The sequence below is a fragment of the Falco naumanni genome, chromosome 3 (genome assembly GCF_017639655.2).
Source record: "Falco naumanni isolate bFalNau1 chromosome 3, bFalNau1.pat, whole genome shotgun sequence".
NCBI classification, from domain to species: Eukaryota; Metazoa; Chordata; class Aves; order Falconiformes; family Falconidae; genus Falco; species Falco naumanni.
Window position 1 is genome coordinate 84,140,319 of NC_054056.1, and position 22,307 is coordinate 84,162,625.

At 44.4% G+C, this 22,307-nt stretch overlaps 1 protein-coding gene across 1 annotated transcript; it reads right to left on the reverse strand.

Annotated features, from left to right (window-relative positions):
- Positions 1–6,066: 6,066 nt before the first annotated feature.
- On the reverse strand, positions 6,067–7,691 carry C3H1orf94 (chromosome 3 C1orf94 homolog). The gene is made up of 3 exons (XM_040588864.1): positions 7,620–7,691; positions 7,042–7,216; positions 6,067–6,342 (listed from the first exon to the last, which is right to left on the reverse strand). The coding sequence occupies exons 1-3, from the start codon at positions 7,633–7,635 to the stop codon at positions 6,276–6,278; spliced, it is 258 nt and encodes an 85-aa protein (XP_040444798.1). The 5' UTR covers positions 7,636–7,691; the 3' UTR covers positions 6,067–6,275.
- Between the last annotated feature and the right edge of the window lie 14,616 nt (positions 7,692–22,307).

Consider the following 22,307-nt stretch of genomic DNA (forward strand, 5'->3'; position numbering starts at 1 on the left):
GCTGAATCACAGGGAAGTCTTGGCGATTGAGAGGAAGTAGGACGGTGGGAGAATAATAAAAAATGAGGTAGTGTTGGATTCTGGTGGGCCTGAGGCTATGCAGAGGGATGCTTCTTGACCTGTTAATTAAGAGGTAGAAACAGTTGAAGAGGCTAAGCAGAAGAAGGCTGTCCCTGCTGAAAGGGTGAATAGTGAGCAGCGATGTTCTTCGTGTAAGGTTTCACACGAGTTGTCTGGCCTTGGAGATGCTAGTAATGCATCTCCTAGTTCTTGGGATGGGCTGCATCTTGGTGCAGGGCAGGGGTTTCTGGCCAACTTCCCCCCTCCTCTAGACACCGCTGCTGACCTGTGACCTGCTGCTGCAGTCCATAAGCAGCCTGGTACTCTGCTGCTTTAGTAGCATCTGCTAGACTTGGGTGCTGCGGTGAGCCCAGGCTGTGAGGGTGGTGGTGGAGCGCTGACAAGGTGTGCTAGCCAGAGAGCTTTCTCCCTCAAAGACGGGCCTGCCTGTATGAGACATCTGGGTTTTTGATATTCTTTCTTAGCTAATTCATGTGAGCTTTTAAGCTTAGAGACGGTTTCTTATCTTGGAATTATCCCTCCTCCTCTCCTGTAGGCTCTGAACTACGGTAATCTCACGCGTTAGCAAAAGAATAAACTTTTTAGCCTAGAATAATTGTATTCTCTATCAGTGACAGAATCTATTTTGGTTTTTTCTCCTTTTAAACAGAAATTTTATACGGTAGAAAACTTTTTAATTCTCTTCTGCAAGCTACGTATAAAATGTAACAGATAGGCAAAAATGTATTATTAAAGCTATCTATTTTTCTTGGCATTCCTGTAATTTAATAAACTGCTAGAGCTCTATTTCTGCAGTTTATGACACCACAAGAATAAAACCCATCCTTTGATTAATAGCTATTCAATCAATCCCCCTTCCTCACATTATCTTAAGTTTAATGGACTTGGGGACCATGCAAGCTAATTTTGTAAAAGTTTCTTTTGCGTAGCTGGACTAAATTACTTGGGTAAAACTGCAGTGGTAGCAGCACAAGCTGTGTGAGGCTTTTGGAAGAAAGCAAGAAGCAAGAGAGAGGCTGTTTTCGTGCCTGCAGATGAAGATGGTTCTGCCTCCAAAATAGTATTGCAGCTCCGGGTATCTGCAGCTCCTACAAACGTCTGTTGCATCCTCCAGTTGATTCTGTCTTTAGCAGAGCAGCAAGGGTAGGATTTTTACCCTGGAGGGAGGTGATCTTCAGCACACCTTTTTATTAGTCAGTGGGGCGTTCTGCAAATCTAATCAGCAGGGCAGTACAAGGGCATGTTTGAAAGGGGAAAAACTGTGTCTGAAGTCAGTGACGGCAATGGCTTCTGGCCCGTTCTGGCAGGTAATGAACACAGCCAGGTGTTCTAGAGAATCTGATAATGCTGATGTGGTTTTGCATACTAAAAATCAATGCCAGTTATTGTATGTGTAAACAAATACTTTCATGATACAGAGTTTTTGTAAAGTAATACAAATGGCAAAAACGGTTCACTTCCCCCTTTACAGTGAGGGAAGGTGACCTAGGGCAAAAGAGAGGAATTCTATTTTGCTATGATTAAGCAAAATAATAGCAGCAGATAGATAAGAAGTTTTTACAACCCCAGACACAAGGTTTCCATTTTCACTGTCATCCCATCTGTAAGTAATTGGGATCAATAGAACTTGAACATGAGTCTTCAGATTTTTAAAGGACGTCAGGTAAGCTTAGACTATTTGAAAACACTTCTGAGGAGACTGATGCTAAAGAAAGGGAAGGAAGGGAAACAGCATGCTCAGCTAGGCCCTGGGTTTCTGACTCGTATAGGCATGATCAGCCTTGAAATTATCTTTCTTAGGGCAGCATTTGCCTGTATATGTCAGTTCTTTGAAAAGCTGTATGAAGCTTGTGTTGGGACTTGGTTCAAAAGCAGTAAGGCTGGCTTAGGACATGGGAGCAGCTCCTGATAATAATCCAGGTAGGAGTTTGGTATGGTGGTGGCAGATCCATGCTCGCCTTACTTTCAGGTCTGGTAAAGCTCTGAAGGTCTGCCTGGACCAGAGGTGCGGCTAGGTGGACTCCACCATCACCATGCTGGGCCTGGAGTTTCCATCCTCGCTGTGTTGCAACGTGAGGCTTTCAAAGGTAAAACAGCATAACAGATTATTTTTGACATTCATAACTAGTTTTGGTTGGTTAATTGCCTGAGAAGGGTCCAGTTGAGTATAGGCCACAACAGGGCTTCTGCATCTATTCTGCTCTGAGATTTATTAAAGCACTGTGTAAATCTGCTGTCTACAACTTTTGTGGATATGTGGAAGAATAGGACCACTAAGAATGTGTCTTGGACTAAATCTGTAAATGGTGAAGAGTCAACGAGAATAAAATTGAACTGACCCTTTTGAAGAGGGGTTGCTCTTCTGAGACTTGTGTTAAACACATGCAAGAAAGGCACCGCAGGTTCATAGCAATGCCGTGTTATGGATGACCTTTACTCCCAACGAGCTCTCTCTGTGGCACTGAATGTTACCTGGAGTAATCTTCCTCTAAGTGCCGTGTTACGAGACTTGAAGGATCTTGGAACAAATCCCTTGAGCCAAGGCAGTGCAGATGGTTTGCCTGGATTTTGGTTACTCAGCAAGTGAGCTGAATGCAGAAAGGGAGGCACGTTTTCTGTCAGGAGCCAATATGGCTTGTTTAGGGCAAAGGACTAACACTGATCCTTCTGCCCTCTCTTCCCAGACTTGCTGCTGAGAGCACAGACTCTGCAAGTCAGAAGAACCTTTATATTTGAGATTCCTGGTTGGCGGGGCTGGGAGCAGCGATGCTCCTCCACTAGGGTATAGTAGTGCTGCTTCAGCCTTGTGCATGGAAGCTGGGGGCAGAAAATGCAGCCCCGCTCCCATCATCATCATCACGGACCATTTGATATGTTGGAGTGAGGTAAGATATTCAGGTCCCCTGATGATACTCTGGCTGCTGAAGCATCTCATGGTCTGTCACACCCTTAGCCTCATAATCCTTTTCCTGGGAAAAGAGCTATTGCAACCACTATGATGAGGGAGAAATGGGGCTACCGTAGGCATAATCTTACTTCGGTCATGCTACAACTGCGTCTAAGACAAGGGTCTTGAAATCGGCTTAGCATGCTGGTATCTGAAACGTTCCTAACTTCCCCTTTTCTCAGTCCTTCTCCTTGCTCATATTGACTGTTTGAGCTTTTTCGTGAAGTGGATTTGGTCTGTCCTTCAAGCTGACAGGCGATTTTTATTATGTACTATTACTTAATGAGCTCTTTTGTGGCAAATGTAATTCAATGCAGATTCTGATTCCCAGTTTGTCATTAGTCCTTTTATAAAGGAAGAAAAACAGAAAAGGACTTGATTCCTTTATCTTGTTATGCTAATTGCATTAGGAATGTGGGAGAAAAACAGCCAGTGGATTTAACTGTAGGAAAATCTCAGCTTCTATTTTACTTAAGAAAAAGGGAATTTACTGGGGCAGAACATACCTGACTTTAGCCAAAGCAAATTCTGATCCAAGTTTAGGGTTTGAAAAACCTAAGTCAATAATTATATTGTTCTGTAAAATTCTTTTTGAAAGGAAGCCTGTAACAGCTATGGTAGAAGATATGTAGTGTTGCGACAGGAACTCGGGACGAACTCAGGACTGAGTTGTGGAAGAAATAAGGGTTTGGCTGGAAAGTTGCATATGACATCCAGTAGTAGCGGTATGTCCTGGAAAGGTGTTGCAAAAAGGGTCAAGCTAGAGGGAAAGTATACGTGAATTTTGTACCCTCTAGATTCTGGTTTGTGTTCCTGAGTATCTGTTTGACTGCCTGTAGCTAGTGTCCTTAAACTGCATGGATGAAATCTTTGAGCTCTTACTTCCCGGAATTCAGCTTTTTTGTTTGTAAAATGGGGATAATTTCCTTTCCTATCTCTTATAGAGGTTTGGGAGAAGTGTGCTGTGAAAGGCCGGAACAGTGGATTTCCAAGTAGGAGCAAAAAGCTCTTGAAAACTGGAATACTTCTGCAGCTATACATGGGGCCCACACCCACATCTTGCATAATGAGGAAGAAATAAAAATATTGACAAGCATCTTCATTGAACATCTTTGATTCTGTGCTGAAAACAAGCATTTTGGGTAGAAAAACGATGCAGTCTGCCTTACTGTGCTAGCATTACTGACAGAGGGATGCAGCTGTGGTTTACACCGCTTGTGCCTTGATGATCTTACAGCCCCCATTCCTGACGGGACTCTGGAGGCAGCTCATTTTTGCATCTTGGCTAATCTTCAGTTCCCTGATTTCTAGACTGAACTGTGGTACAGTAGTGGTATGCCTGGCTCAGATTGCTTGTCTCCAACAAATCGAGTGTTGGTGGAAAGATATAGGTGGTCTCTGTACTAGTGTCCCCTTTTCTTCGGGTATGAGATGCATTGGACTGTAAGATCGTTGTTGCTGCTAGTGCTGGGAGTTCGTAAGCAATACACGGGCTTTGGCTTTGATTTCTTCTGTCTGCCTTGGTATTACTTTAACAGTCTTTCAGACTGTGTCATGTTGTCAGCCTGTCACCTTACCCACAAGGCAAGGAGAGTGAAGAATGTTGATGCTTTGTGGAAACACTAGAGGTTCCTAATTGCTTATCTGGCTTTTCTTAGTTGAAATTTTGGCCTACAGCAGTACATAGAGAAAACAGGGCTAGTTGGCACATCTTGCCAAAGTATGAATTTCTTATTATAAATTATCCTAGATCACCTCGGCCATCTGGGTAACCCAAAATAGATGTTGATGCAGTGTGGAAAGAGGAACACTGAGGAGCAGACTAGTTATAATGTGCAAAGTGTCACCTGAAGGATCGCTGTAAAATTGCTTATCAGCCTTATAGGGAGTAAACATACCCTGTGAATTCTTTACTAGCTACAGCTAAGTCTATACAACTAGGTTGTATTATTTACATTAAATACAATTAAGGGGAAGGAGGAGCTAATTTTTTAAAAGTGACAGGATTATTGTTATTTACCAGGAGAGAAAAAAAAGCTGGTATTTATGTATCTGGGGCCAAGTCTAAAGCTCGGTGAATGGAAGTGTGCTCCATTTTTTGCTTGTATTGTGAGCTGCTATTCAAGCCTGTCCTCTTAGAAAGAGCTTTGCCCACAGAGGTTAAGCGTATTTGGTCCTTTCGGCTCCTCCAGGAATGCGTGGTGCTTTATATTTCTTAGGACCTATAACTATTTGTGAAATACCCAGGCTTTTGTTGAGCGGTGTAAAGAGTTAGTTTCAAATCTTGACTTGTATGGGTGCAATAGCCTTCTTTAGCAAAGTGTAAATACGTCTCCTTGAACGTAAAAGCAGACTGACTCGCATACTGCTGGGTGTAGGGCTGGATGATTGCAAACTGTCAGATCTTTGTGGCTGACACCTTATTCACTAGTTTTAAGGCTGGGAGAGACTTTTGTGATAATTTGTTCTGACATGTATCATGCAGGCTGTAGAATCCTATCGAATCACTCTTCTACTTCCAAACCAGCAAAGTGTGGCTGAAATGGAGCAGACAGATCGCCACAGCCATTCTCTAGAGCCTCCTTGCTGCTCTCCCTTCCCAGGAAGGGTGCAGGCTCCAGACAAAGCAGAAGCTATTTTGCAGGGGCAAAGGCTCCTTCTCAAAAGTTAGAGCCTTGAAATTCCTGAGTTAACTAACCAAGGGAATATAGTTAAGCAGGATTCTCCATACAAGCTATATGGCTTGATCTTCTTTACTATTAAGAGTCAAATTAGCATCTGGATTAGCGTTAAGAGTTTGAGGTAATAAGACAGGAACATGTCATGCATGGAGCTGCACCACTCAGCTGTTGAATGTATTTGTGTTAATCTCACTTTGAATATACAACTGAAGTTAGTATCTCTGAAATTTGTGGCCGAGACTCTTCTATCAACCATCTTTACTGCACCAACGCTCAATTCAAAGCAGCTCAGGCATTTGTCGTATATAAACATTTTTTATTATTTGTCTCAGTCTTCCAAAACAAAAAAAGCCCCTTCTTATTCTGTCATCCTAAAAAAAAAATATATTTCAGTTGAATTGTCATGCAGCTGTTTCTTACCCTATAAATCATAGGGGATTATTCTAGATGGGAATGTTCACATTGGGCAAAACATGAAATCTGTATAGGACCATAGAACCTATAATAAATAGACAGTAGGTCTTCCTCTGAATGCTAGGCTAGGAAAACTCTGTTCACTTAAAATTTTACATAGCACTTGCTGGAAGGTAGTTGAGGTTAGTTGTCGCAGATCCTCCAGGTACAGAACTAAACCTAAAACAGAAAATGTAAGGTAGTCAAGCTTCAGGAGATTACATCTAACTTCAAATTAATTGTTCTTCCTAATAATGGAGCTCTTGGAAGCATTTATATGCTGGGGTTTTTTTTTGTTTGTTTGGTGTTTTTTTTTTAATGTGTAATCTTGTTTCTGGGAAGGTGATCTAGGGGGGAAGTACGTGCTATTCCTGTCTATCCCATAAGCATTGAACAGAAGATGATATATAGAATTTGAATCTCCAGAGATCATTTTACCAGATTTTGCCATTATTTTAGCAACCTCGGAATATGTTGATTTGAACTACAGTTTTCATAAGAAGGTATCAAAATGAATCCTTTAGTTTCATTCTGACAGCGTGAAAATATTTTGGTTTCTAGCCTGTTGAAACGTTTCCCTTTTAAGTTAAGGGTGTTTATACTTTTGATCCATAATATTGATTGGAAGTTGTAGGTGGCATCTCGTATAGCACAGTGTTTCAGCTTCATTCACCCAAAACTAATTACCTTGGGTTTGTACCAAAATTTTAGAATTTAGACCTTACGGTAAAATCTTGTATTTTGTTCAGATTTGGAATTTGGTGAGAATGTAACTGGGAAACCCACTGCTGAGTAAGTCTTTAGCTCCACGCAGGTTCACTGTCCTTAACTCTCCTTGAAGTACTGAAAAAACCAGAAAGCAAATCTGCATCGCCATACCCATAGGAAAGAGAAAATGGATTCTGGATCCCATTGCCTGCCATTGGTGGTAGATCCTGGATGTTGCTGGATGTTGCTGGTAAGGTCATCTGCTGGTATGGATAACCAGGTGGATGTAGTTCAACATTGGAGTGTAAGGTGGCTGGAAAACGTGCTGTGGGCTGTATAGAGCTACCTGGGGAGGAAAAAGAAATAACATAGATTTAAAAAAAAACCAAAACAAAAAAGGTGGGACGGGAATACTGACAAGGTCGTAGCCCCATAAATGGAAACCGGAGTTGATGAAAATATTTTTTTCAGACACACACAGTGGTCTCTGCCAATTTCGTACAAAACTGGAGTGTAAGCAATAAACGTTTTCAGTTAGAGGCTCAAGGCCATCTCCTGAGCTCTTGGGAGCGCACGGTGCTCCAGCACGCTGTATGAACTTTATACCGGTTCAGCATCTTGTCCCCAAATCTATTTTTGCAGTGGCACCAATGTCAATCTGGGCACTTGACAAACTGCTCTGACTAATCTATTGTGCTTAGCATCTGTGTTCTGCAAATTAAAGCATATTCATAACCATTTAAACACACCTGTCTTGAATACCATCCAAGGAAAGGGTGCGGAGCTTGCTGATATGGCATCCTTGTGCTCTGGTGATGTGGACCCTGTTAAGCATACCTAAAGCATGATTTTTTTTAAAACAGTCTCAATCGGTCCATTAATTACTTTTGTATAAGCTTTTTAGGGGTATGTTATGCTCAAAGAAACCAGGCTGAGATAAGTATTTCTTAGCTTTGGGCCAACTTCTCTTTGTCTCCTTAATCTGAGACCTCTGCAATAGGAATCTGCTTTCCACTCTGTAGCTCTGTTCTGCCTGGGGAAAAAATCATGTGTTTTTGCTATGCTAAGTAACTATCTGTTGTCCTAACTAATCATTGACATAATGGAAAAAGGGAAAATTCTTGGGCTGTAAACTTCCATGGGAGCTCAGCCCAGCAAAACACCTGTGCTCTGGGTTGTGTGTCTCCACCCTCTTTCTTTATTTATAGCAGGCTGCTGACAACTTTTGACAGCCTGTAGGATGAACTGAGTCCTGCTATGGAACCATAGCTTTGTTTCTGGTACAATTTTGTGGATTGCTTTTTTTAGTGGACGCAAAGGAAACTAGGGGAGCATAGCCCATAGAAAACCATGGCTGCATGGCTTTCCCAGTATTCATTCTTTTATTTCTTTCAACTTGAGTATTGGGCTTCTTCCTAATCTTAGTTGGCTTTTTTACTTTGCTGTGCGGTCCTGATTCACCAGACTAAGAAAGCAGTATCCCAGTCTGTAAACAGGGAGTGACATTAAGCATTTGTCATAAGTTATTATGTCAAAATATTTGTAAATACAAGGTAAAATATTTGTAAGTACAAGATAAAAATGGAAACTAATGAAGCCTGAGAGAGATCAGCATTCAGTATCTGTGTCAATAATACACCATCCTTTGATATCATCACAACCATCTCAGAGGACTACACTACGTGTCCTGTTAAAGCTTTGTTTGTGACCCCAAAGCCACTTAGTGTAACTTACTGTAGTAGAATAGCAATCTGGTTTCTTGCTCTACCCTACAAATCAGAAAGCAGCTGTCAAAATAGGAGCAGGTGGTGCCCTGTGTCTGTCAATATAGACCTGGGGGTGTTCTACTATCTTCTCACAAAATGAGGGTCCATTTTATGTTACCTGAAACTGTGGAAAAAAGTTTGAGTGGTTGGTAAAGATGGAAAATGGAGAGAAGCTCAGGCTCTGCTGCACCAGCTGATGTGATGCTGTGGTCAGTGAAGTAGTAGAAAAGCCTGAAGTACTTGCATTGCGTTCAACATTTTTTTTTTATCCAGTGCTGTAGTAGTTACTGCAAAACAAAACAAGGTTAAAGATATTAAGAAACACACGTTCTGTAGAACATTTGCAATTAAGAGGATGTGATTTGCCTGTAAAGCAAAATCTGTTTAAGATACCGGTTACTTTTGCAGGCTGTAGTTCTGTACCACAGCAACCCAAACTCAACAATTAGCAGTTCAAATTCACTTGTAGGGCCATTAAACTCTGACCCATAGGACCTGGAATAAAGCTAATTACCTGAGCCATAAGAATGAATGAAACTGTAAGGCCAGAACAAGAACCTTTGCCCCAAGTTCAAAACTCTGAGATAACAATCAACTTATTCTCTGTTGTAGTATCCTTATCTTAAGTCTCCAGACAGATAAATCTAATCTATAAATTTAAACAGGAGATCTGAATATACCATTGGTTTTTTCTAAGATATCCTTCAAGGAACGTAGTTATGAATACTCTGTGAAAATCAGGTTCTTTTTAAATGTCTCACAAACAGAACCCAAAAATCATGATGCTACAAAAAACCACACCACCCTGCCAAAACCCCCAACTACTCAAAACCTAAAGGACCCCCGAAACCCAACAACACAACCCCCCCACATCCCAAACCCAAAAAACCAGCTCCTAGAAAATACTGACCAAACAGAAATGGTCATGACCTTCCTATATGTACTTGTATTCCCGCATGTGAGAAGGACATTGGGTAGGTGCTAGTTAGAGGGGAGATACCAACATCCTAGTGGAACACGAGAATTCTTGAATGGAGAGGATTAGTTCGGTCTCTTACACAGGGCTTGGAAAGGACATCACCATCGAGCAAACGATGCAGTGATGCCAGACCAGCTCCTGCCACGTGCTTTTCAACAGCTTTGAGTTTACGCTTTGGTTTTCCCATGGCTCTCAGCTGATGTTCAAGGGCCATGCCCAGCTCTATACCTGGATTCTTTGTGACTGCATCGGAATCTGTTTTGGAGCAAATCTCAGCAGATGGTAGGAGCTGCTGCTTCTGTCCTGGAGCTTGACTTTGTGCTGTTGTTGTTAATGACACAGTTGTACTACTGTTGGCAGAGCTGGACGTGCTGTTCTGTATCAACTCCTTCGCTTCCTTTGTTTCCTCAGCTGTTACCTGATTGTCTGCACCTTTGGCAGAGTCTGTGTGTTTCAGTAGAAATGGCAACTCCAGCTTGCTGCCCTCCACTCTGTGAGCGCCTGTCACGCTGCCACCCTCCAGCCCCTTGGAATTCTTCTGGGAATTTACTGAACACAGAAGGCTGGGGATCATGGGTTTAGCAGAAAGCTGAGCATTACAGAGAGCTCTTAATTTCATCTCCCTTTCTCTGTTTCCAATCATTGCTTTGCATATACTTTTGAGTCCCTCTGGTTCATCTAGCAAGTAGTTGCTGTAAGAAAATAGAAGATGGCTGCTGTTAAAAGAGGTTTGATTTAAGATTGAGCTCTGCTGCTCTTGACTCCTCCTAAACCCCGCATTTCTATCTCATTAGTGTTCTATGTAAAACTCAAGTATTCCTTCTTAACCAGAATAAAATTTCCTAATTTCATCTTTGATACTGTTCTTTTCCAAGAACCTCATAAAGGGGGGAGGGGAAATATCTTAACTTATCCAACTAATCTGAAGAGCCTGCTTCCTTCTCTGACTGTTATTTGTCATGTGAAACATGACTTGGCATAAATTTTTCTGTGCGAAATCCAGCCTTTCTTTGTAAAGATCAGCTGTTTACAGTAGCTTCCTTATAACACTTTAATTTTTGATTTTGCTCTTTTTGAATGCTGCTTTCACTTCCCTGTAAATATTTTGATGTGTGTACGGTTGTTTTTTCTTTAAAATGTTGTGGGGAAGCAAATGCAGCAGCCACTTACGGTGCTTCAGAATTTGAAGTAGTCAGACTTCATGGGACAGGAAATTTTCTTTGGGGGGAAAAAAAAAAAAGAATATCGAGGAAAAAGTGGGAATAATTTGCCTCATCGGGAGGCTGTCAGACAGCAGTTGGTGTACCCTGCGCCCTGGGCTTTCAATTCGACGGGTTACAGGAGTGTAGTTTGGGAAGGTGTGAAAAGGGAAGCAGCAGCCGCCTTTGCTAGAGCTTGGGCGATGCTTGAAGGTCCCTTACCTGCTCGGGGAGTCGATGCGGTGTTTTTGAAAGGTCACAGACAGCTCGGAGCAGAGGATGTGCTGCAGTGGCGGCACCAGCACCGGCGCGTGCAGCCTGTCAGCGAGCAGTTGAACCCGTTTCCAGATCTCGTGGCAGGCCTCGTCCAGGCTGTCCGGGGGAGTGTCCTCATGGATCCAGGTGTGCCTAGGGACAGGTCCCAGGGGGAGCTGACCCTCAGATATGATGACTGGAGTTGGAGCCATGTTCGTACCGGGGAGCATCTTGCGGGCTCTGGGTGCTCACCCATGGTCTGTCTTCCTGGAGGAGGCGGTTTGTGTTGGTAACGAAGAGCCATGGCAACTGCGGGGCCTGGCAGCAGGGCAGGGTGACAGCTGGCAACGGCCACTGGGCTCCCAGCAGCAGGCATGGAAATGGCAGCGGTGCAGCCTTCCACACGGTTGGGAGCCTTCCCCTGCGTCAATCTTTAAAGAACTCGGGTCGTCTTCAGGCAGCTGTCCCTGCCTCCCCGTGGCTGGGCTCTGTGCCGCTTCCCGGGTGTCTGCCGGTGGCCGAGCCCCGTGGAGTGCACCCAGCACTGTCCCTCTGGGCCTTCTGCCTCCTCCTGCCCTCGGTCCCTCGTCTTTCAGTGACACCAGATGAGGGGCAGGGGCTTTGTGTGCGGGAGGTAGTACAGGCAGGAGGGGTGGCCCTGCCCATTTACTCTTACTTTTCCACAGCCCCAAAAGGAGGAGCTACATCCCTGTCCGAGGCCCATCTAGCGACATGTTCCATGTCTGCTTGAGTGATTTGTGTCTCTGAAACTCTTCATGGCCCACTCCAGATCCCCCATCGCTCGCAGCGAGCGGCACAAAGCCTGCTTAGCTGGGCCCGCAGTGCTGCTGCTGCTGCAGTGTTTCTAGTCATGAGCATTTCCATCTTCCAGAAGCACGGTGGCACTTCTACCCCGCTGTCATGGAGGGCAAAAATACGTCTTGCCACCTTGTAAGCCCTTCCACTGCCATGGAAAAAGAGCTCGCTTTCAGTTTTGGAGCTTGCATATTTTTTCAGCATCAGGGCTATAGAATTTTGCTCCGTGTACTGTTTCTTTTTAGCATCCTCTGAGGCATTTTGGGTGCTGGGCTATAAAACTCGATTCAGGTATGAAAATACAAGACATATTAAATATAAGGGAGGTGCAAACCTTCAGATATAACAGCTGTGTATTGAATTCTTTGCTACCAGAATCATTACTCTGTACACTAAGATCTTGGCTCTGTACTGATCTCCTTTCAGATAATCCAGAGCTGGACTCTCCTGTCATGTAAGTGAAATAGTGACTGCAGTTTCTTGCTGATAGAGGTAGTATTCATAGCTACCTCTCTCTCGACTCATGGTTATGCCTGGGTAAATGCTCTTCCCCCCCCCCCCCCCCCAATAGTGATAATACATGATTAAGAGAATAAACCAAATAAATTATGGGGCATTTAGTAGGACGTTTTGGGTTTCCCCCCCCCCCCCCCCCTCCCTACCAAAGTACTAATTGTGGTACTTAGAATTTTAGGGAATGCGATGATGCTCCCCAGTGTGAATACCTTCTATGGTTCCTCCTATCACCAGAGTGGTTGTATTTGTGAGCAGCCAGGGTACTGTCTGCATTCTTTGGAGCGTGATGCATGTAGGAGAGAGGAGGGAGAGAGAAAGAGCCCTGTGGATGTGGCTTTGTGTCAAAACTCGAGGGAAAACCAGGTTTTGGCACTCTGTTTAGGAAGTCGTTGATTTTTGTCCGAGTCTGTTTCCCTTCCTCCAGGAAGGTACTGTGAGGACTTGGTTCAGACCTGTGAATTGCTCTGGGCTCCATGGATTAAACTGAAATTTGGGGATGCTGCAATCGCTGTTGTTTTGTTTTGGAGGAATCACAAACAGATCAGACTCTTCTGGCATGGAGGGTGAGGTGCTGTGTAATAAATGGAGTATCAAAATGTTGGCTAAGTGTCTGCAGAGAGGTGGAAGGCCGTGAAGTCTGAAGGCAGTGGACTCCTTTCAGCGCGGGCTCTGACTGCGGGTGTCATTGCAGAGCAGAATTTGTCTCCTGGTGGGTGCTTGCGCTGAAGGCAAAATTTCTCTTTTAGTAGAGAGGTAGTTTTGCAAGGTGAGAAGCAAAGTGAGTGGTAGGGGTTAGAAATGGCCTGTTAACCAGAACCTGCGCACGCTTCCCCATTGGAGATGGGTTGTAATCGAAGCAGCGAGCGATTGCAGTGATGGTTTCTGCTGTAGTCATTGGTCTTGTCCATTTAACAAACAAATGCAGTATTTTTTGGAGGGAGTTAGACCCTAAAACTTAGTGGTTTTGAGAAGGAAACTTACTTGGGAGGAAACCCTTGATTTGAAATAGATATGATTTTATTAACCAGGAATAAAGTGGGTTTGTATCTCCTCAATGACTTTATGATGCCTGTGGATTGTTCTTGATGCAGGGCTAGCTGACTTTGGCTCAGCCGATACTGTGCGGGTGTGCAGCAACCAAGTCACATCTTCAGCTGAATGCAAATTCAGGGGGATGGGGGTGATGCTTGGAGGTGAATAGCTGTATAAGGGAAAGCCAATGGATGGAGCCGTGAAGTGTGGTACCCTGTTCTCCGATCCTTTTATATTTGGATCTGTGCCTTTGAACAATAAGGTCTCTTTGAATAGGATACTGCACTTTAAACAGACATGAAGCAACTCTGTCATGTAACAGCCCTGGTTGCCTTGGCTCTTGGCATCGGTTCACAATGTAGGCACTGGAAGGATTGAAATGCAGAGGGGACACAGGGAAAGTGAGTGAGAAAGGAGATTGATTTGGGGGTGGAGGGGCAGATTTGCAAGCCCTCGATATAATTTTGTTTTGAGCTGTCAAATAAGCTCATTCAAGGCAACCGGAACAAGGCTGAAGAAGGGGGTTTTGCAGCAAATGCAAAACACTCGGGCAGGGGGATGGGCGGCGAGTGGAGCCGCCGCCTTGGCTAGTGCACGGCTGGGCGAGCCGGGCTGCTGGAGCGGCCCCGCCCCCCCCCCGGGCTGCCCCGCCCTCCCCCGGGCTGCCCCGCCCGCCCGGGGAGCGAAGGGGGGGTGGAGGCAGGGCTGGAGGGGGGGGCTCGGGCTGCTGAGCACCCCCAGCTCCGCAGGCAGGACGGGGGGGTCGGGGCGAGGGGCTGCTCTTTGGCTGTCAAAAGGGAAACGGCGAAGCAGGTTCTGGCCGAGAAGGGCGGGGGGTGATATTCGAGGGTTTTTGTGTTGTTTTTTTTTTTTTAAAAAAAAAAAGCTTTGCTGTCATGTTGGAGTTAATTTTGTTGTCCATAGGATATGAGCATCATTACCAAGAGAATTAAGTTCCTGAATGTGGCTTTAGCGGACTGCATTTTTTCCCCCCATCTTGCACGCAGCTACAGGGACAAATGTACTAATAGATATTCTTTCTTTTTTTTTTTTTTTTTTTTTTTTACCCCAAAAAAAGGGGGCGGTGGGGGTGGGGGGCGTGGAGAAATACTGCGCTTGCCAGCCCTGCGAAGGGGTAGGGGTAACAACACTACAGCCAAGCGTGCCTGGTGGCTTGGAGGGGGCACAGCCGTCCCCACCTTCAGCCGAACCTGCCCCACCAGTCTCGGGGTATCGCTCTTGCTGGGGATCCGACAAGTTACAGGCTGGGGAAGGGGAGGGTGGCTCTTTTGTGATCTTTCTTGGATTTGTAACCACTTCCTTCATCACAAAAATTGTGTCAATATCATCAAGTTGTTTACGGGGGGGGGGGGGGGGGGCCCTCTGGGAGGCTGCATTGCTCTGGCAGATGTCTTAATAGCAGAGATGCTACCGGTGTGTGTACGTATGCATACTGTGCTGTGGTCCACGCACAACAGGGGGCTGTGGGACTTATTCCTGTACAAGAAACGTGTAGTGTGCATTAAAAAGAAATACAATGCTAAAGCACAATTTGTGGTTTGTAGGTTCTGGTGGGGCGGGTGCTGGTGGGAGGATTGTGCTCGGTTTGGGGAAGCAAAACTAAGGCAGATCTATTCGGTGGCTGCACAGCAGCCCCTTACCACGCTGCCTGTACCCTCTCCCCTCCGCAGCATTTAGTGAAGAGGAGGACAAAGATATGGGAGCAATTAATCAACTGGCTAATAAAAAAGTATAAATCCCCGAGGACTGCGTGCTGCTAATGCCAAGGAGCTGGCTCTGAGACAGCCACCGGGAGGGACGAGCCAGCCCTCCTCTCCTTTCCTTGCCTCTCCTCTCCCCGAGCTGCTGCCACACTTGGTTCATTCCAGCTGCAGAAGCTCAGAGCCTTCCATGCGGTGGGATTTTTTTCTGGGCTGAAAAAATAAAATAAAATAGAAATAATCACAAGCCTGACCTGCTTTTTTCCCTCCTTTCCTTTCTCCTCTTCATGCAACCAAGCCAAGGACTATCCCAATTGCTAAGGGGAAAAAGGGGGCAAAACCCACCGACAACAACCAACCCCCAGCACGCCCATTTCTGCTGCCCTTTGACATGCAACCTTCCTTGAGATGGGACAAGTCGGGATGCAGCTGCGGCTTTGCAAGGAACTGGGGAAAATGGGGGATCTTTGCTCTCATGAAGGTGGAAGTGAGCTCCTGGAGCCGGGTGCTGCTGCTCTCCGTGGGGCTGCTGGCTGTCTCGGTGACTGGTAAGTGTAATGGAGAAAGCTGGCAACTTTAGGAGGATTTTTTGTCCTACTCCTTAGATCAAAGGACCCAGTGTTAATCTCCTCGGGATGGTGTGGTGTGTGTGTGTGTGTGGGGGGGATATGACACTCTGTGTGTGTGCATGCACTTGTATGTCAGCACATGCTTCCCTGTAGTGTTCAATAAGGAGTATATTTTCTTCAGACTTTTGTAGCTTCGTACAAGATAGTTTTCCTCTGTATCCTCTGGGAGTAACAATATTAAGCAATGGGGTGATAAAAGGTGGCTTTATTTGATCTCATTCACCTTCTCTCGTGGGTCAAATCATTTGGGCACAGTTGCTGTATAATATGCAAGATGACTCTGAAAAATGCCATCTCGGTTTCCCCTTCTGTCTTTGCCTTGCATCTTAACTCAATATTTCAGTACCCCAGTATCTGCCCATAGCTGATGAAATAGATGTAGGGTGCCTTGCGTGAAGATGGAAGCACTTTTCTCTTATTTCTCCTACCTTTCAAGTTGATTATCTCAAGTTGAGGCTCTTCGGCCTCAGCATCATGTTTTTTTGTGAAATACGTGCTTATTGACTTGAAAGATAGCAAAAGATAACTAGAATTTGGGGGGAGTTCGCCTATGTCTCCTCCCTAGTTTCCACAACTGCCCTTGTAGCAAAATCATATCTATGGACTGAAGTTTATTTCTGGTGTAAACAGCAAATATTTAGGGACTGTCCTTACGTGTGTAGCTTGACTTGAAAATAAAAACAGCGTGATTTTGAGGATATATCATTCCAACAAGTTGAGTAAATCCAAATGTGAACTGATACAGTTTTTCTTACATCATTACAGTACCCTTTTAAGCTGGCTGAGTCTTTTTTTTGGTCCAGAGCATCATTTCAGCCTTACAGGGATTAAAATCAAAGGACAACTGTCTTAGTAACACCAGTGAGTTCTACCTTGCAGACAAAACTGGCTTTTAAGTGTCTGCAGCATGATTGAGCTGGAAGTATTCTCAGAATATGCTCTGCTTGGTTTATTGATGATTAATGAGAACATTCATAGTACCAGTTATTTGCCAATATAGTTTTGTGTTTTGTTTTTTTGTTTTTTTTTTTTAAAGCTCATATCTTATTGTAACTCCTTGTTTTGTTAATAAATACAGACAGAAAGAGAGAAAAACTAACAGAACCACTGAGGAAAAAAAATTCGGAACCAAACAAGCCTGTGGAAATGCTAGCAGAGAGTTAGCTGCCTCCTCGCGTGTGCCTTTCATCCATGCTTATTGAAAATGGGGGAAAAGATCTGCACAGTTCTCCCTGCTGAAAATAGAAGGGATGAGATGTGTGGAAGGGGCCGCGGCAGCAGCAGCCTGTGGTACAGCCACAGGGGATGAGCGAGGCGGAGGCGTACTGGGGCACTGGGAGGAGGAGGAGGAGGCGGCGGCTGTAGGAGCTGTAATGACACAGGAGCAGGCCGGGACAGCAGCGAGGTGGCAGAGAAAGCCCTCCTGGAGTCAGGGCTACCACTGAATCTTGCAGACGATGATATGTGATGAACAAAGACCTGTCAGCTTCAGTTTTACTGCAAATATTCAAGTCCGTGTGCCTAGGGCATCTGCAGGTCACTTTTTTCCAGCTTTGTAAAGTAGTATTTGAAATGCATAGTGATTCTTTCGGGATTTGGCCCGTGATTTGGAGGAGACGTTAAACTTCTTCAGGATGAAAGATGATTTCTAAAACTGATTTCTAAAACTAAGATATTAATAGGAATGACAAGATGTTTTATTCCCTGTTAGACTACTTTACCCCACACCCACCAGCAACTGCGTCTTTAAAGAAAAATTCTGCTACCTGTAATGAGGTCCGAGATGAGATGGATTGCTGTGGTAAATTCCCTCATCTCTTACATTTGTTCTCTTAGTCTTGATCTATGTTCCATAAGGCAGCCTTGAGGACACTTGTGAGCGACCACTAACTTTGCATGTGGCTGTTTCTAGTTTCCCCTAAGACATTTAATTTTTAAACATACATACATACGTATTTCTGATGGTGTTCTGCCTGCAGCAACTGGAGTATGATGCTTACACGTCCTTTTCATCAACATTGAGGAAGTTGCAAGTAGTAATTCTCACTCATAGTCTTTCCTCTGAAAAATAGCTGAGCATACAGCTGGCTTTTCACTGAAGCCAGTGAGTTTCCTCATTTCTGCGTGCACAAGCCAGTCATCTAGCTGAATAAGGCATATAAAACTTGATTGAAATGCAATTGGGAGTTACTGGGCTCTTTCTGTTGGCCCCGGGTTGAAAGTGGATTAGCTGAATACTTCATGAATGCACCTTTCACGTGACTTCAGGTTGACTTGCTGCCTTGTTAGCTGGGTGCGCAGTGTGCAAGGGGCTCACTGGCTCCTTCGGAAGACCCCTCCGCTCCCACTCAGAGCTGCTGTTTTCTCAACAAGTCCCTTACACCTGACTTGGCTCGACTGTTGTCCTGGGACAGTGCAGTGGTGTCAGACTAGTACTTAACAGAATGATGTCATTTAAACTGTATATAGTGAAGAGTGTGGTTCATTTGACAGGAAATTTTCTTTAATAGGTGCCTTTAAATTACATGCAGGAAAAAAATCACTAAAGTATGGTGTAGTGTAATTTAATGCTGGGTTAAACGATGCAATCCAGTGCATTTTCATTAGATGTTCTGAGACACTTCTCTAGCATTTATGCTTTAAAGGCTGTTGGATTGCCAGCTGCAATAACTATTTTGATTGCAGCCTGAGCTGATGGTGGGCATCCTACCAGAAAAATAATGTGCTGTGTTTTAATTATGGCACCTGCACTCCAAAACGGGAGCCAGCGTCACAGTTTATGATACAGTTGTACTTGAGGCAGTGGAACAGTATAATATGCAACAGAAGGAGGTGAGAGCATTTGCAACAGGACTAAGAGGTGGGCTGTCCTGGCTGACTGTTCCTTTCCTAGGGCAAGAGAAGTGTTCAGTTGTGGGTTGAGCCTGCTGAGCCCAGCAGTCAGTGGGTCTCTGGTGCTCAGTGGGATAATTTGCCACTGGGGAAGGACTTTGTGGCATTAGGGATGGTGGTGGTAGGTCACAGAGGCAAGCCAGCTGGGCTCGGTGAGGAGTGGAGAGCAGCACACCTAGAACCCTGTGCATGATCCTTGAGCCTCAGCACCTGCTGGTGTGCTGGGAGGCACTGGTGCTGGTGGCACTACGGAGAACCTGTGAAGGGATGGTGGTTACAACAGCAGCTATTTTTTACTGACACTGGTCTTAGCAAAGCTGTTCTGCAAACGTGGAGCCATGCACCAGAAATATTGCCATGTTGGTGGCAAACCAGAGGTGAAGAATGAAGAAGGATGCAAAGAGAAGAGAGGATGTGCTGATTTGTTTTGGTATATTGATTTTTGCCGTACTGTGAAGCAAGGGCAAGCTCATGAAGTGGTATTTCTGGCACTGGTTTAGTTTGGTGCCTTGCAGTAGGAGCAGAATTAAGCCAATGAAAACCACATTGAAAATCTCACACAATCAGTGTTGGCTCTGAGCAACTTAAGGGAGTAATGACTCAATAATCCATTTGGCCAGAGGTACAGAAGAAATGGAAGATGATTTCTTTTTTTTGGGTGTGTGTGCTGTTATTACTGCCCTCACCTTCTTGTTATGGCCCTTAATAAAAACAAGAAACAGGGTTTGTTGCTTTTCTTTCTCATTAGCATATATATTTTTTTATTGCTACACTAAATAACAGCGATGTCAGAATTGCTGCTTCCTGCGTGAGGCTGTAGGGGAATGGTTTCACATTCTGTCTGCCATCAGGTTGATTCCTGTGCTTTAAATTTGCCTGGGATGCAGGTTTAGGGAGGGAGGCCGGAGGACAGTTTACCACCCAGGTCAAAACAAGGCAGGGTGCCTTGCTAAGCTTTTGGCTGTTCTGGGTCTTTGGAACAGGAGCACTGAGGTTTTATGGAGTGATTTGAGCATGAGCCTGGTTAAATTAGTGTTTCTTAAAGAGGACGCTGCCTGCGCTCCTGCTTGGAGAAGAGGACATCAGAAAATTTTTAATTGTGTGCGTTTTTGAAGGCCTAAGAGGAGGAATACCTTTTATTTTGACTGAAGCTGCTTCCAGTGAGGAACGGGAGGAATTCAGTCCCATTTCCAGTGCAGGTTTTCACTGCACACGAAGATACAGAAATTAGTGGCCTAGAGGGTAGGAGTTGCTACATAGATTTTTTTTTTTTTTTTTTTTCTTTTTTTCTTTTTGAAGCAGTATTTCCTGCTTCCTTCTGAACAAGTATGGTTTTAGCGCTAATGGGGCACTTTTCATCATCTGTGGGCAGAAAGGCTGTTTGATCTGAAGGGGAAGACAGTGTTTGGTCACCATCTGTGCAGGCAGGCAGCCCGTTTTCTTCTGCTTGCTCCAGGGACACTCGATAGACACAAATGAACCTCTGAAGTTAAGGGCCTGGAGAGATGGATGGGTTTATTAATTTTTAGAGGTTCAGGAAGCCCAGAAGTTCCCATGAAAGTTGTGTCTTCAGTCAATGTGGAATCTGTAGAAGGACTGAGAACAAACCCTCACTTACAACTTCACGCCCTTATGCACAGGCCATCCTTTTCTTTTAAGGCCCTGTAACTAGAAAATATGAATACATGCTTGAGGGCAGTGTTGTTCCAGGTAGCAGTTAATTCCGACTGACTCCTATGGGAAATGTGCAGTTGCTTACAGGTAAACAGATGTATAAATGTTGCCCGGAATTAAAAGAAACACCTGTGAAGTGAGGTCCTCTTGGTACATAGACTGTGAACAGAATCCGTGATGCAGGAAGCTTAGTGCAGAGGGAACAGATCTATTTTGGATATAAAAAGCACAGCCTATCGTTAACTAATTCCTAGATAATGATAAAGCAGTGCATGGTGATTAGAGGAAAAACAACTGACAGGTTCTGCTGTCCATTGTGTGTTTTTATTAATCTGGTCCATGCCTTGCCTGGATTTTTTGAGTGCATGAAGGTTTCAGTAGAGAGGTTTAATTAAACTGCAAAATAAATTAATAAAAACTATGGCGCTCTTCCTCAGTTCTGTGCATGGTAAAATTATCTTGGATCCTTAAAACATCCTGGAACTTTTTATTTTTTAATAAACAGGAACAATTGTCCTTCCAGCTTGTACAGACAGTGGATTTTATGCTGACAGCCAGTAACGTACTACTTTGCTGACATAAAATTTGACTTCCATCATTGACTAGGAACTGTGTGAACTTTGCCAATTTGGAAATTTTGCTTTAATAAGGTTCTTAGGCAGCGCATGTCAGCTTTCATTTGTCAGAGTTAAATCTATTTTAAATAATTTTTAGGCTTACTAAATTAAGGCGAGAGGAAGAACTGCAGGGAAGTACAATCGCTGTCTCTGGAAGTTGCCAGGGGCTGGTGGCTACTTGAAGGAGAAATTGCTTGGGCTGGGAACTGCAGTGTGCTAGTACCTGAGCCCATGGTCAGGGAGAGGGTGGTGGCCCCCCAGAATTAAAGATCTGATTTTTGTTCTATGGGTGCTTTTTTCATTCCATGTAATATACGAGGAGAGGAGATACTCTGAATCAAACACAGGCTTACAGGTATTTCTTAAGAGGTCAGAGTGCTTTGTGTCACAAGTAATCTTTTGCTCTTTCTGTAAGAAAGGCTAGCTGCTGTATAAAAAGATGTGGGATAAACCTCTGAGGATGTAAGAAGCTTCAAACTGCCTTACTGTAGCCAGTTTATCTCGTGCTACTTCATCATAGACTCGTAGAATGGTTTCGGTTGGAAGGGACCTTGAAGATCATCTGGTTCCCAGCTTGAACACTCTTGATCTCAAATGAGAGCTCGTGGCAGTGAGCACCTTCAGTTGCTGCTGCTTCTGTGGTTTTGTAAAAGTCTGGGTTTAGGACAGTTAGCAGGCAAGGGGGATTGCATCTGAATTTGTCCTTGATAATGGCAGGCAAGAATCTAATATGAGAGATTTACATAAGGAACATTTGTTTTAAAGCAATTATGTAAATCACTGTAGCCGAGTGTAAGGCGAAGGCTTGTAAGTTATAAAACGGTAATTGTTTGTGAGAAATGTACGTTAGCTGTTCTTGGGCTATGTCAACGCAGTATCGGGACTTAGTGTTTAGGATCTCATAATGCAGGTTTAAAATCCTTACTGAACAGACTTTTGTAATAAAATTAACAGCTGTCATTTAGCTCTAGGAGCTCAAGGAGAGTGGGTGGGATGGCAGGACACCTGGGTGAAGGGCTTCTGCAGTGCTGGGTTTGGTCTGTTCGCTAGACTTGTCCCATTTCTCTATAGTTCTTTCTACCCTGACCGGTGGGCACGTGTCTGTGTTCTAGGCAGTTCCTGCAGTACATCTATTAGATCATCTTGTGCAAATGATTTCGTGTCCCTGTGCTTTGATTTCCTCAGTGAGTGAAGAGGTGTTAACCATCGCGATCTTCGCTGTGGCACATATTAGGTAGTAGGATGAAAAGTGCCATCCTTGGGATTGCTCTCGCAGGGACAGTTGGGTGGGGGTTGGGGAGGATTCCTAGAAACTTCAAACCTTATCCATTGTAAAATACA